The 14,940-nt window shown below is 44.2% G+C and overlaps 1 protein-coding gene across 1 annotated transcript in view; it reads right to left on the bottom strand.

The window, feature by feature from the left end:
• Window positions 1–2,486: 2,486 nt before the first annotated feature.
• Window positions 2,487–14,940, bottom strand: part of ppp1r1b (protein phosphatase 1, regulatory (inhibitor) subunit 1B) — a 37,742-nt gene continuing 25,288 nt past the window's right edge. The window contains exons 2-5 of the mRNA XM_046307062.1: window positions 5,601–5,684; window positions 5,410–5,485; window positions 4,049–4,186; window positions 2,487–3,081 (exon numbers count right to left, since the gene is read on the bottom strand). Of these exons, the coding sequence (XP_046163018.1) occupies window positions 2,945–3,081; window positions 4,049–4,186; window positions 5,410–5,485; window positions 5,601–5,684 (435 nt within the window). The 3' untranslated portion in view covers window positions 2,487–2,944. The remainder of the gene's footprint in view (window positions 3,082–4,048; window positions 4,187–5,409; window positions 5,486–5,600; window positions 5,685–14,940) is intronic.

Here is a 14,940-nt window from a genome sequence, read left to right as displayed (position 1 = left end):
TCCTGCAGTTGGAGAACAGATGTGATGGAAATAAAGACAACTGTTTATTAGGCTGACGTTATCAATGAGTATATGATGATAATGACATTCTGAGGGTGAATATTTTTATATTCAAATGAGTCATTCCATTTCAGCAGGAAGAGAGAGAGAGAAAGAGCGTCACTATGTATTGTATTGTCTGTATTGTTTTTCATGAGAATATGAAAAACACAGTTATCCAAGTCATGACTGAAAGGTTACTAAACATTGTGACAATTATTCAACAGAGAGAGACCATATACAGCTAAGTTGATTAATAGGTCTTTACACAGGAAATGATTTAAACAAACAAACAATAAGAATCTGATTCTGTATACAAAATTAATACATGTTTTTTTCTCACAAAAAAACTAAATTGGACTACTTTTACAAAAGCATGGCATCCTCACATACACCCGAGTACATCATTGACACAAATAGCTTTGATGGGCACCAAAAAAACTTCAAATGAATCACAAATACATGTTTCAAATGCATTACAAATCTAGATCATTTCAATTATATAGATGCATATTATCTGAAGGCCTATGCCGTGCACAGTTTATTGTATGTAAATCCATGTCGATATATACTCTCTGGTTATTCTACATCCCCTATCTTGCCACAAGATGGCAGCAGCTGCTCACTTCTTCCAAGAACAAGATCTCAATATGATTAGGCTGCAGAGATATCCAATCTAGGCCAGAGTGAAATTTGATACACATAATAAAGGTCTTTGTGATTTAGGAGTCTGTATTATCATATCTGCACAGTAATGGAGCAGCTTTAGAATATAGTCTGGACCAATAGTCAGAGATGCTAGTCAGAGACTAATGATATCTCCTCTGTCTGTGTATGTATGTATGTATGTATGTATGTATGTATGTATGTATGTATGTATGTATGTATGTATGTGTGTGTATGTATGTATGTATGTATGTATGTATGTATGTATGTATGTGTGTGTGTGTGTGTGTGTGTGTGTGTGTGTGTGTGTGTGTGTGTGTGTGTGTGTGTGTGTGTGTGTGTGTGTGTGTGTGTGTGTGTGTGTGTGTGTGTGTGTGTGTGTGTGTGTGTGTGTGTGTGTGCTCTATACTGGAGCTGTTCATCAGCATTTGTCCGTTTACAGTTATTTTGAGTGTCATGTGTAGTTATTATTTCTAGCCATTATTCCATTGCTCTGTAACATTAAAGAGCAAAGCTAGAAATTAAGAAGTGAATGAATGGTTCCCCTGACATGGAAGAGAAGACTAGCGTTGCAGTGCGGGACCTCAAGGTCACAGTTACGTTGGTGACCTTGCCCTATCCACTAGTCTCATTAGTTCTAAGGAGCCACTCCTCACCTCTTCACAAGGGCAATATCTATTACACACTCTCTCTCCCCCCTCTCCCTCTCCTTCTCCCCTTCTAGAATAATGTACATTTTTTTTGCTCAGATTTGCTAACAGTGCCTACATTCATTCAGTCATTCATTCATTTAATTTGAAAATGCACCATTCAAACTTAGAAGCTCTCTTTCTCACTCACAAGTTCACACATTAAACCACTCATTCATTCACTCAGTCGTTCACACATTAAACCACTCATTCATTCACTCAGTCGTTCACACATTAAACCACTCATTCATTCACTCAGTCGTTCACACATTAAACCACTCATTCATTCACTCAGTCGTTCACACATTAAACCACTCATTCATTCACTCAGTCGTTCACACGTTAAACCACTCATTCATTCACTCAGTCGTTCACACGTTAAACCACTCATTCATTCACTCAGTCGTTCACACATTAAACCACTCATTCATTCACTCAGTCGTTCATTCATTTCAGTCGTTCATTAAACCACTCATTCATTCACTCAGTCGTTCACACATTAAACCACTCATTCATTCACTCAGTCGTTCACACATTAAACCACTCATTCATTCACTCAGTCGTTCACACATTAAACCACTCATTCATTCACTCAGTCGTTCACACATTAAACCACTCATTCATTCACTCAGTCGTTCACACATTAAACCACTCATTCATTCACTCAGTCGTTCACACATTAAACCACTCATTCATTCACTCAGTCGTTCACACATTAAACCACTCATTCATTCACTCAGTCGTTCACACATTAAACCACTCATTCATTTTGTTCACACATTAAACCACTCATTCATTCACTCAGTCGTTCACACATTAAACCACTCATTCATTCACTCAGTCCTCACACATTAAACCACTCATTCATTTCAGTTCATTTCATTCATTTCAGTCGTTCACACATTAAACCACTCAATTCACTCAGTCACACATTAAACCACTCATTCATTCACTCAGTCGTTCACACGTTAAACCACTCATTCATTCACTCAGTCGTTCACACATTAAACCACTCATTCATTCACTCAGTCGTTCACACATTAAACCACTCATTCATTCACTCAGTCGTTCACACGTTAAACCACTCATTCATCACTCAGTCGTTCACACATTAAACCACTCATTCATTCACTCAGTCGTTCACACATTAAACCACTCATTCATTCACTCAGTCGTTCACACATTAAACCACTCATTCATTCACTCAGTCGTTCACACATTAAACCACTCATTCATTCACTCAGTCGTTCACACATTAAACCACTCATTCATTCACTCAGTCGTTCACACATTAAACCACTCATTCATTCACTCAGTCGTTCACACATTAAACCACTCATTCATTCACTCAGTCGTTCACACATTAAACCACTCATTCATTCACTCAGTCGTTCACACATTAAACCACTCATTCATTCACTCAGTCGTTCACACATTAAACCACTCATTCATTCACTCAGTCGTTCACACGTTAAACCACTCATTCATTCACTCGATCACTCACACATCTGCAACCATCCATCTCTCCCTTCATTTTTGTTTGTTTAGTGTTAAAACTTTACACTTTTGCGCACTTTCTTTGCCTTCTCCTCTGTCTTTTCTTCCGTCTTTTCCTCTTCTTTCTCTTTCTCTTCCTCCTCTTCCTCCGGCTTCTCTGATTGGTCTGTGGTGCTGGTCGCTTGGGGGTCTAAGGAGACAAGAGGTGATGTCAAAGAACAGCAGCACTCACTGGTCTCCTTCCAATCAAACCACTAACCTTTTACACAAGTAAGCTTGATGAATACTTCGATTTGTGGATTTTGATGTTTCAGAAAAGACATGCAGGGAAGGTAAACAAACAGCACTAGGGAAAAGAGGTTACTCAATTTATGGGACATCATAATAACTCTACTCCCAAACCAGTCTATGGTAATCTGGTTCTTTCTACCTGTCATTTAATGGTCAGACATGTGCCTCCTGTGAGTGTGTGTGTAGAAATACATATGTGTGGAACATGGTATAAAGGTCTGAATCATACCAGTACATATGAAAGTGTCTTCTGTATAAATGTGCATGTGTATGCAGGCCTAATTAGGCAATTGCTCTAGTGAGGATAATCACACCCTACTTCAATGTATCTTTAAGAGTCCCTGTCTAGTGATGTGTGACACTACAGCCACTCTGCAGCCGTGTTTGGCTTTCAAAACGACAGATTTACAGAAAAACAATGACAGTAATATCCAATGAAACAGCGTTTAACGATGCTACAGGAGGGATTTCACTCGGAAGCTCTGCCATCTGGGCTGGTAGCCCAGCATCAGTACTGATGCCAAAGAGAAAGCAGATAGACTGTTAGCCGTGGCTAAGCATCTCTGGCCCCCTGACTGGCACAGGGAGGTCTGCTGTGCTCTCTGATAGATTTGGTGGAGTGATGCTAATATAATACCACTGCTACTTGTCGCAGAGGAGAGTTTATCTGAGGCCCAGCTGTTTTGAACATGGCATAGTGCAACGTTCATCCCATTTGACTTAAAAGTGGGCACTGAATAACAATGGCTATACACACAGCTAAACATGTAAGCCGGTTACACCATTGGCCAAAGCATCAATGTGATTATATGAGTGAGTGTATATAGTGTGTTACTAGTTGACAGTGTATGAAATCCCTATCTCACCAGCAGCTTTGGTGGGGAATCTCTCCTCCCTCTCCTCATGACAGGGGTAGTCGTCGTACTCCTCCCCCTCAAAGGGGTCTTCCAAGGGGGGGTAGACACCCAGGTTCTGCATGTGTGCCTCAGCCATCTTCTGAACGGCTGGACGCACACATACACATGATACACCGGAACACACACAGGGACAAAGGGAGAGAGGGATAGGTTGTTTTGGGTTTACCAGGCTTCAACACTGTCAACGTTACCATGCGTCATATGGGCTTTCAGATGCATGCCAGACAGACAGATAAGCAGCCAGCCAATCACCCAGCAAGACAGACAGACATACAGACAAATTTAAAGGCAGAATAGCCAGCACTTTCATGTGTTGTAGTAATGGACTGGTATAATACATGTGTGTCCTATATATACACGTCTTTACTCTTTCCTGCATTTGTTTTTATCCTTTCATTTCTCGTGTCTGGTCCTCTGTTCTTTTGCTCTCTAAAAAATGTTGACTCATCCTGATCTGTCTTAATCCCACTCGGTCTAAGTCACCTTGGGGTGTCTCTCTCTCTCAGCTAATGGAGAATCGAATACTGATACAGGAACACAGACTGGGTTATTATAATAACACTCTACACGCATATAATAATCCCCCTTTAATTCTTTAATTAACATCTACTGACAAGCCTCCAAATATAATTATTTCTGGTTTTACTAGCTCTGTCTGTCTGTCTGTCTGTCTGTCTGTCTGTCTGTCTGTCTGTCTGTCTGTCTGTCTGTCTGTCTGTCTGTCTGTCTGTCTGTCTGTCTGTCTGTCTGTCTGTCTGTCTGTCTGTCTGTCTGTCTGTCTGTCTGTCTGTCTGTCTGTCTGTCTGTCTGTCTGTCTGTCTGTCTGTCTGTCTGTCTGTCTGTCTGTCTGTCTGTCTGTCTGTCTGTCTGTCTGTCTGTCTGTCTGTCTGTCTGTCTGTCTGTCTGTCTGTCTGTCTGTCTGTCTGTCTGTCTGTCTGTATATGCTCCTTTGGTAATCCTGGATGATCCAGAGCTGCACAGACTCACACTCAGTGACTCACAGCTGTCTCTCTCTCTATATATATATATGTGCATAGAAGCAAAACATGTGTATATAGTTCCATAGAAGAAATCCCTCTTGCACGTGTATACAGTATAGTACCTAGTCTTATAAAGATACTCCAACTGATTGACATGACTTGTATTAATTATTTTGTCACGTGTATCTTACCCCACTGCCCCCATTTCACAAAGAACATAATCAGGAGGCAACAGAACGGTAAAGCAAGGTAAACACAGTATCGACACAGGGAGAATTCACCACACAGAGGACATGCATACACTACTTACTCAGTCAGTTATACTCTTACCTTTCAGGGATGGTGGCTGATACACATTTGGGTTGACTCGCTTGGGCTTGAGTACCCCATTCTCTCCTACAATCCACTGTGGAAGGAAGAACAAGTTGAATGTAGCCTACAGTTTTGAAATAACGCAACCATTCACATGACTATAGGGTGACATGCAGTTATCCTCTGAGGCACTAGGGGTGCTCTGTTACCTGATGGGTGGACTGATCATCCTCAGGGGAACACTGGTCTGCCACTCTGAACAGTGTTGCAGGTGTAGGCCGCCGGCGCCGGATCTAGACACGCACGAGAGAGAAGAAGAGAATCGGGTATTTGTTTTTTTTGGGTGTAAGCCATCTCATCAGCGCTTGTAATGTGTCCTGTTCTCCTAATTTGACTCCAGGCAAGGAGTCAAGTCTGAGTACTGTTGGGGTAGGCCAGGGGTCAGAGTTTAGGGGTCAACAAGAGATCATCAGAACAGAAGACATCCAATTATGTCACATAGATCCCTTTTCTGCAGTCGATTGACCAAAGCGACCTCTAGTGGCCTCATGGGTGCAATGTTATTATTAGTTATTAGTATTTTTTTTTTCAACAAAAACTCCTGTGTTTCTATGTCAAATGGTTTTGTTATATTTCAGTCTTCTGTGATGTTTGTAAAGTGTAATATTGGGATGCAAACTCACATTTAAACTATATATATATATATATGGCCCCCCAATGGTGGAACAAACTCCCTCACGACGCCAGGACAGCGGAGTCAATCACCACCTTCCGGAGACACCTGAAACCCCACCTCTTTAAGGAATACCTAGGATAGGATAAGTAATCCCTCTCACCCCCCTAAGTTTTAGATGCACTATTGTTAAGTGACTGTCCCACTGGATGTCATAAGGTGAATGCACCAATTTGTAAGTCGCTCTGGATAAGAGCGTCTGCTAAATGACTTAAATGTAATGTAATGTAAATGTAAATATATATATATATATATATATATATATAAACTCTCTGTGTGACCCTGATTTAGCCCACTTAACAGAGCAACCCCCGAGAGAAATCAGTATCAGTAATCAGTAATCAGCATCACTCTGAACTCTACTTTAGTCATTACATACATTGTACTTAGTACATGGTTGATAAACATAGTTTGCCAATCAATATGCATGTGCCTGTGGCTATTCACTGCAGAACAGTAGTTTGATGCAAAACTACGTCACTCAAGCAAACAAGTCTGTGAGCATAAATTCACGTTTGCATATCTGCAAACAAAAATATGTAGAAATAAAACCTGCGACTAATTGATACAAAATGTTTCCAGTGAGGGCCCTATAGTAGGTATTACTGCCCTCCTCTCTCCCCCTCTTTGCCCACCTCTTGCCCCTCCTCTCTCCCCCTCTTTGCCCACCTCTTGCCCCTCCTCTCTCCCCCTCTTTGCCCACCTCTTGCCCCTCCTCTCTCCAGCCTCTCTAGACCAGTGGCAGGTAGACTGGAGCTCACTCCCCTTAGGCTTCCTGAGGCGGCAGGCAGCCTAGTGGTTAGAGTGTTGGGCCAGTAACCGAAAGGTTGCTGGATCGAATCTCTGAGCTGACAAGGTAATTCTCCGTTGTTCTGCCCCTGAACAAGGTAGTTAAACCACTGTTCCCAGTAGGCTGTCATTGTAAATAAGAATTTGTTCTTAACTGACTTCCCTAAAATGACTATATGTACACTCTCTGTCCCAATGGGTAACCTGCTACCCACTCTAACTGGGTGCTCACAGTACGCTGCAGACGGCTCTCTCATTCTGTCAACACTGACATTCTTAAGCTACAGTACAAGGTTCATTAATTTGACCATGGAAGGAATGCAGAGAGAGGGTCAAGGAGAACAGGGCCTTCTGTTCTGTAGTTTTAATTCCAGGTAGAACCCCACTGTGAAGGTTTGGCAACAACACTCACAGTGCATTGACTCGCGAACACAGTCTCCCACAGTCTAAATAGATCAAGCAGAAAACAGTTTGCAAACTAGCTGTGGTAAGTTGTTTTGGATACATGCATTCAGGTCAGATGAATAGTACAGTACTATAAGGATGGAAGCCTGGAAAGTCAAACAGAGAAGTTCATGACAAGTCTCCTCACTGGGCACACAATTGGGTAATATTTAATACGTTGATTAATGAGATTCCAACCTATTTTCACCCACTCAAAAAGACAGCCAAAGGTTTGTTGAATTTTCAATGTGTTATCAATATTATTTTGAAACAGATTAACAGATTAACAGATAAAACAGAGGTTCTTTTTTTTAACCTAATTTTTGGGGGGGAATATTACTAACAACAGATGAAATGACTTTTGGCCAAGGATCTGTGGAATATGTTAAACATATGTAAAACAACACAATGTAAAATTAGGAATCAATCAAATCAAATCCAATTGTATTTGTCACGTGCTTCGTAAACAACAGGTGCAGACTAACAGTGAAATGCTTACAATGTATGTTCTTAATACTGGGCAACATAGACCTGGGAGACTCACAGTGTTATTGGTATCCACGGTACTCCACCTTTTGTACATTTTTCTATTCAATACTATCCCCCCCCCCCAAATTGTTTTTATTTGACATAAATGCACTGTAATTTAAAACTGCAAAGTTGTCTCTCTGTGTTGAATTGCAGGATATTAGCTTTAGAGCTGCAACAGTAAAAAAATAAACATCTGTCCCATGACAACATGTGTAGAATGACAGGATATTAGATTGAAAACTGCTGAACATTTGAAATGTTCTTTCCCTGGGCCCGGGACTTGGTTCATCCAGCCATGTACTGCAGACGTCATAGTAAAACCTTTTGTAGGCTGATGTTAACGCATTCCAGTTGTGTTCTGATTACGAACGGGTCTCTGATGAATTTGCTAACACAAAAGGGGTCCCCGGCCCCAAAAGGTACAACCAAATTCCAATGAAAAGATCAATGTCTTATATTTGGTTTAGTTGTCACTCATATTTGTGATCACTGCGCTTTCAACCATTTAAAAGCACATTCAAATTCAAATGGGAATACAATGTTAGATGTTTTGTTTATTTCTACAACAAATGAATGTGTTATCACTGTGTTTGATCTAAAAACATGACCAAATGACCTGGATTGCAGTTAGTTGAGAGGACATGGTGCAAGGGATCAATGCTGTTTGAGAGTCTATGCAGATTATTATAGCAGTTGTGAAGATTTCCACAGACCTGCAAACCTGAACATACACGCGTTCTATGATTACATAAGAAGACATGTATTGTTCCAGTAACCTCAAAATGTGGCCACTCATTTTAAGGTTGAAGAAATATTGTCAGATTAGTTGGTAAGATAGCCTTCACATTGGGCTATTTGCTGTCTTACAAAAGTAATGTTGAATCGTGTTTGGTAGACAATGCAACCAAATATAATCTTTTTAAGGAGATGTATCTTCTGCATGGACAGCCCCATCGGTGCCACTGAGCCTGGCTTTAATTCCAGCTTGTCTACAAATGAATTAACCATTAATATGTTGGATTCCCTTCTTCCTTTCAACCAACAATCGAAATACAGTGTGATTTGACTTAATCTTTATTCTTTAACTTTTATTTTTTGGTTGAATGGAGAAGTGAATCTAACATATTTATTACTAGCACATTGGTAATAGACAGTGACAAATATTAAAGCTAAGCAGTGTTGGGCTTGGTTAAAACACTGGATGGGAGAACTACGAGACAGCTGTAGATCAGATCAAATCCGATGTTATTGGTCACGTGCAGATGTTAGTGCGGATGTAGCGAAATGCTTGTGTTTCTAGCTCCAACAGTGCAGTAATATCTAACAGTTTCACAACAATACACACCAATCTAAAGTAAAATGGAATTAAGAATGTATAAATATATGGACGAGCAACATCAGAGTGGCATAGACTAAGATACAGTAGAAAAGTATAGAATACATATAAGATGAGTAATGCAAAATATGTAAACATTATTTAAGTGACTAGTGTTGGTTAGTGTTGGTTAAAGTGGCCAGTGATTTCAAGTCCATGAACATAGGACAGCAGCCTCTAAGGTGCTCTCCAGTAGGAGGTGCTGCCCGGACTACTGCTTTCTATCTTATAGTGCATATTACGTCGAAGATGACGTTGTTTCAAAGGTGTAAATTAAACATATTTACCATGACCACATAATCCTGTGGTTGAAATTTCACCTTCAAAACAACAGTTTACGCTGACGACTTTTTTCAAATCCAATGTATTTTCCACGTAGACAACAGGTCACAATACAGAAATAGAAAATCATAGACAAACTGTCATGTTTTGTCTTATATTGTCTTGTCATTTTGCTTTTCCTTCTGTTCGTTTTCCCCCTGCTGGTCTTTTTAGGTTCGTTCCCCTTTTTCTCTCTCCCTCTCTCTCTCTCTTCTCTCTATCGTTCCGTTCCTGCTCCCAGCTGTTCCTATTCCCCTAATCAATCATTTAGTCTTCCCACACCTGTTCCCTATCTTTTCCCCTGATTAGAGTCCCTATTTCTCCCCTTGTTTTCCATTTCTGCCCTGTCGGATCCTTGTATATTGTTCACCGTGCTGTGTCTTTGTATCGCCCTGTCGTGTCGTGTTTCCCTCAGTTGCTGCGTGGTGAGCAGGTGTCTGAGTCTGCTACGGTCTAGTGCCTTCCCGAGGCAACCTGCAGTTCATGATCGAGTCTCCAGTCTGTTCTCGTCATTACGAGTGGAATTGTTCTTTATGCTTTATTTACCGCTCCGAATTGTCTAGGAGTATTGAATATTTACTTTACTGGATTAAAGACTCTGTTTTCGCCAAGTCGCTTTTGGGTCCTCATTCACCTGCATAACAGAAGGATCCGACCAGAATGGACCCAGCGACTACAGACGCTCGTAACACTGCCGTCGAGATCCAAGGAGCCATGCTCGGCAGACACGAGCAGGAATTGTCTGCTGCTCGCCATGCCGTGGAGAACCTGGCCGCTCAGGTTTCCGACCTCTCTGGACAGTTCCAGAGTCTTCGTCTCGTGCCACCTGTTACTTCCTGGTCTGTCGAGCCTCCGGAACCTAGGGTTAATAACCCACCTTGCTACTCCGGGCAGCCCACGGAGTGCCGCTCCTTTCTCACCCAGTGTGATATTGTGTTCTCTCTCCAACCCAACACATACTCTAGAGAGAGAGCTCGGGTTGCTTACGTCATTTCACTCCTTACTGGCCGGGCTCGAGAGTGGGGCACAGCTATCTGGGAGGCAAGGGCTGATTGCTCTAACAATTACCAGAACATTAAAGAGGAGATGATTCGGGTTTTTGACCGTTCAGTTTTTGGTAGGGAGGCTTCTAGGGCCCTGGCTTCCCTATGCCAAGGTGATCGATCCATAACGGATTACTCTATTGAGTTTCGCACTCTTGCTGCCTCTAGTGACTGGAACGAGCCGGCGCTGCTCGCTCGTTTTCTGGAGGGACTCCACGCAGTGGTTAAAGATGAGATTCTCTCCCGGGAGGTTCCTTCAAGTGTGGACTCTATGATTGCTCTCGCCATCCGCATAGAACGACGGGTAGATCTTCGTCACCAGGCTCGTGGAAGAGAGCTCGCGTCAACGGTGTTTCCCTGCTCCGCATCGCAACCATCTCCCTCCTCTGGCTCAGAGACTGAGCCCATGCAGCTGGGAGGTATTCGCATCTCGACTAAGGAGAGGGAACGGAGGATCACCAACCGCCTGTGCCTCTATTGCGGACTTGCTGGACATTTTGTCAATTCATGTCCAGTAAAAGCCAGAGCTCATCAGTAAGCGGAGGGCTACTGGTGAGCGCTACTACTCAGGTCTCTCCATCTAGATCCTGTACTACTTTGTCGGTCCATCTACGCTGGACCGGTTCGGGTGCTACATGCAGTGCCTTGATAGACTCTGGGGCTGAGGGTTGTTTCATGGACGAAGCATGGGCTCGGAAACATGACATTCCTTTCAGAGAGTTAGACAAGCCTACGCCCATGTTCGCCTTAGATGGTAGTCATCTTCCCAGTATCAGATTTGAGACACTACCTTTAACCCTCACAGTATCTGGTAACCACAGTGAGACTATTTCTTTTTTTCTTTTTCGTTCACCTTTTACACCTGTTGTTTTGGGTCATCCCTGGCTAGTATGTCATAATCCTTCTATTAATTGGTCTAGTAATTCTATCCTATCCTGGAACGTTTCTTGTCATGTGAAGTGTTTAATGTCTGCCATCCCTCCCGTTTCTTCTGTCCCCACTTCTCAGGAGGAACCTGGCGATTTGACAGGAGTGCCGGAGGAATATCATGATCTGCGCACGGTCTTCAGTCGGTCCCGAGCCAACTCCCTTCCTCCTCACCGGTCGTATGATTGTAGTATTGATCTCCTTCCGGGGACCACTCCTCCTCGGGGTAGACTATACTCTCTGTCGGCTCCCGAACGTAAGGCTCTCGAGGATTATTTGTCTGTGTCTCTTGACGCCGGTACCATAGTGCCTTCTTCCTCTCCGGCCGGGGCGGGGTTTTTTTTTGTTAAGAAAAAGGACGGTACTCTGCGCCCCTGCGTGGATTATCGAGGGCTGAATGACATAACGGTTAAGAATCGTTATCCGCTTCCCCTTATGTCATCAGCCTTCGAGATTCTGCAGGGAGCCAGGTGCTTTACTAAGTTGGACCTTCGTAACGCTTACCATCTCGTGCGCATCAGAGAGGGGGACGAGTGGAAAACGGCGTTTAACACTCCGTTAGGGCATTTTGAGTACCGGGTTCTGCCGTTTGGTCTCGCCAATGCGCCAGCTGTTTTTCAGGCATTAGTTAATGATGTTCTGAGAGACATGCTGAACATCTTTGTTTTTGTCTATCTTGACGATATCCTGATTTTTTCACCGTCACTCGAGATTCATGTTCAGCACGTTCGACGTGTTCTCCAGCGCCTTTTAGAGAATTGTCTCTATGTGAAGGCTGAGAAGTGCTCTTTTCATGTCTCCTCCGTTACTTTTCTCGGTTCCGTTATTTCCGCTGAAGGCATTCAGATGGATTCCGCTAAGGTCCAAGCTGTCAGTGATTGGCCCGTTCCAAGGTCACGTGTCGAGTTGCAGCGCTTTCTAGGTTTCGCTAATTTCTATCGGCGTTTCATTCGTAATTTCGGTCAAGTTGCTGCCCCTCTCACAGCTCTTACTTCTGTCAAGACGTGTTTTAAGTGGTCCGGTTCCGCCCAGGGAGCTTTTGATCTTCTAAAAGAACGTTTTACGTCCGCTCCTATCCTCGTTACTCCTGACGTCACTAGACAATTCATTGTCGAGGTTGACGCTTCAGAGGTAGGCGTGGGAGCCATTCTATCCCAGCGCTTCCAGTCTGACGATAAGGTTCATCCTTGCGCTTATTTTTCTCATCGCCTGTCGCCATCTGAACGCAACTATGATGTGGGTAACCGCGAACTGCTCGCCATCCGCTTAGCCCTAGGCGAATGGCGACAGTGGTTGGAGGGGGCGACCGTTCTTTTTTTGTCGTTTGGACAGACCATAAGAACCTTGAGTACATCCGTTCTGCCAAACGACTTAATGCTCGTCAAGCTCGTTGGGCGTTGTTTTTCGCTCGTTTCGAGTTTGTGATTTCTTACCGTCCGGGTAGCAAGAACACCAAGCCTGATCCCTTATCCCGTCTTTTTAGTTCTTCTGTGGCTTCTACTGATCCCGAGGGGATTCTTCCTTATGGGCGTGTTGTCGGGTTGACAGTCTGGGGAATTGAAAGACAGGTTAAGCAAGCACTCACGCACACTGCGTCGCCGCGCGCTTGTCCTAGTAACCTTCTTTTCGTTCCTGTTTCCACTCGTCTGGCTGTTCTTCAGTGGGCTCACTCTGCCAAGTTAGCTGGTCATCCCGGTGTTCGAGGCACTCTTGCTTCTATTCGCCAGCGCTTTTGGTGGCCGACTCAGGAGCGTGACACGCGCCGTTTCGTGGCTGCTTGTTCGGACTGCGCGCAGACTAAGTCAGGTAACTCTCCTCCTGCCGGTCGTCTCAGACCGCTCCCCATTCCTTCTCGACCATGGTCTCACATCGCCCTAGACTTCATTACCGGTCTGCCTTTGTCTGCGGGGAAGACTGTGATTCTTACGGTTGTCGATAGGTTCTCTAAGGCGGCACATTTCATTCCCCTCGCTAAACTTCCTTCCGCTAAGGAGACGGCACAAATCATCATCGAGAATGTGTTCAGAATTCATGGCCTCCCGTTAGACGCCATTTCAGACAGAGGTCCGCAATTCACGTCACAGTTTTGGAGGGAGTTCTGTCGTTTGATTGGTGCGTCCGTCAGTCTCTCTTCCGGGTTTCATCCCCAGTCTAACGGTCAAGCAGAGAGGGCCAATCAGACGATTGGTCGCATACTACGCAGCCTTTCTTTCAGAAACCCTGCGTCTTGGGCAGAACAGCTCCCCTGGGCAGAATACGCTCACAACTCGCTTCCTTCGTCTGCTACCGGGTTATCTCCGTTTCAGAGTAGTCTGGGTTACCAGCCTCCTCTGTTCTCATCCCAGCTTGCCGAGTCCAGCGTTCCCTCCGCTCAAGCGTTTGTCCAACGCTGGAGGAGGGTGAGGTCTGCACTTTGCCGTTACAGGGCACAGACTGTGAGAGCCGCCAATAAACGTAGGATTAAGAGTCCTAGGTATTGTTGCGGCCAGAGAGTGTGGCTTTCCACTCGCAACCTTCCTCTTACGACAGCCTCTCGTAAGTTGACTCCGCGGTTCATTGGTCCGTTCCGTGTCTCCCAGGTCGTCAATCCTGTCGCTGTGCGACTGCTTCTTCCGCGACATCTTCGTCGCGTCCATCCTGTCTTCCATGTCTCCTGTGTCAAGCCCTTTCTTCGCACCCCCGTTCGTCTTCCCTCCCCCCCTCCCGTCCTTGTCGAGAGAGCACCTATTTACAAGGTACGTAGGATCATGGACATGCGTTCTCGGGGACGGGGTCACCAATACTTAGTGGATTGGGAGGGTTACGGTCCTGAGGAGAGGAGTTGGGTTCCGTCTCGGGACGTGCTGGACCGTTCACTGATTGATGATTTCCTCCGTTGCCGCCAGGATTCCTCCTCGAGTGCGCCAGGAGGCGCTCGGTGAGTGGGGGGGTACTGTCATGTTTTGTCTTATATTGTCTTGTCATTTTGCTTTTCCTTCTGTTCGTTTTCCCCCTGCTGGTCTTTTTAGGTTCGTTCCCCTTTTTCTCTCTCCCTCTCTCTCTCTCTTCTCTCTATCGTTCCGTTCCTGCTCCCAGCTGTTCCTATTCCCCTAATCAATCATTTAGTCTTCCCACACCTGTTCCCTATCTTTTCCCCTGATTAGAGTCCCTATTTCTCCCCTTGTTTTCCGTTTCTGCCCTGTCGGATCCTTGTATATTGTTCACCGTGCTGTGTCTTTGTATCGCCCTGTTGTGTTTCCCTCAGTTGCTGCGTGGTGAGCAGGTGTCTGAGTCTGCTACGGTCTAGTGCCTTCCCGAGGCAACCTGCAGTTCATGATCGAGTCTCCAGTCTGTTCTCGTCATTACGAGTGGAATTGTTCTTTATGCTTTATTTACCGCTCCGAATT

Source organism: Oncorhynchus gorbuscha, linkage group LG16, assembly GCF_021184085.1.
Source record: "Oncorhynchus gorbuscha isolate QuinsamMale2020 ecotype Even-year linkage group LG16, OgorEven_v1.0, whole genome shotgun sequence".
In the NCBI taxonomy this organism is placed as follows: Eukaryota; Metazoa; Chordata; class Actinopteri; order Salmoniformes; family Salmonidae; genus Oncorhynchus; species Oncorhynchus gorbuscha.
Note: the sequence above shows the minus strand (reverse complement) of the source record. Positions and strands in the feature narration are given on the sequence as shown.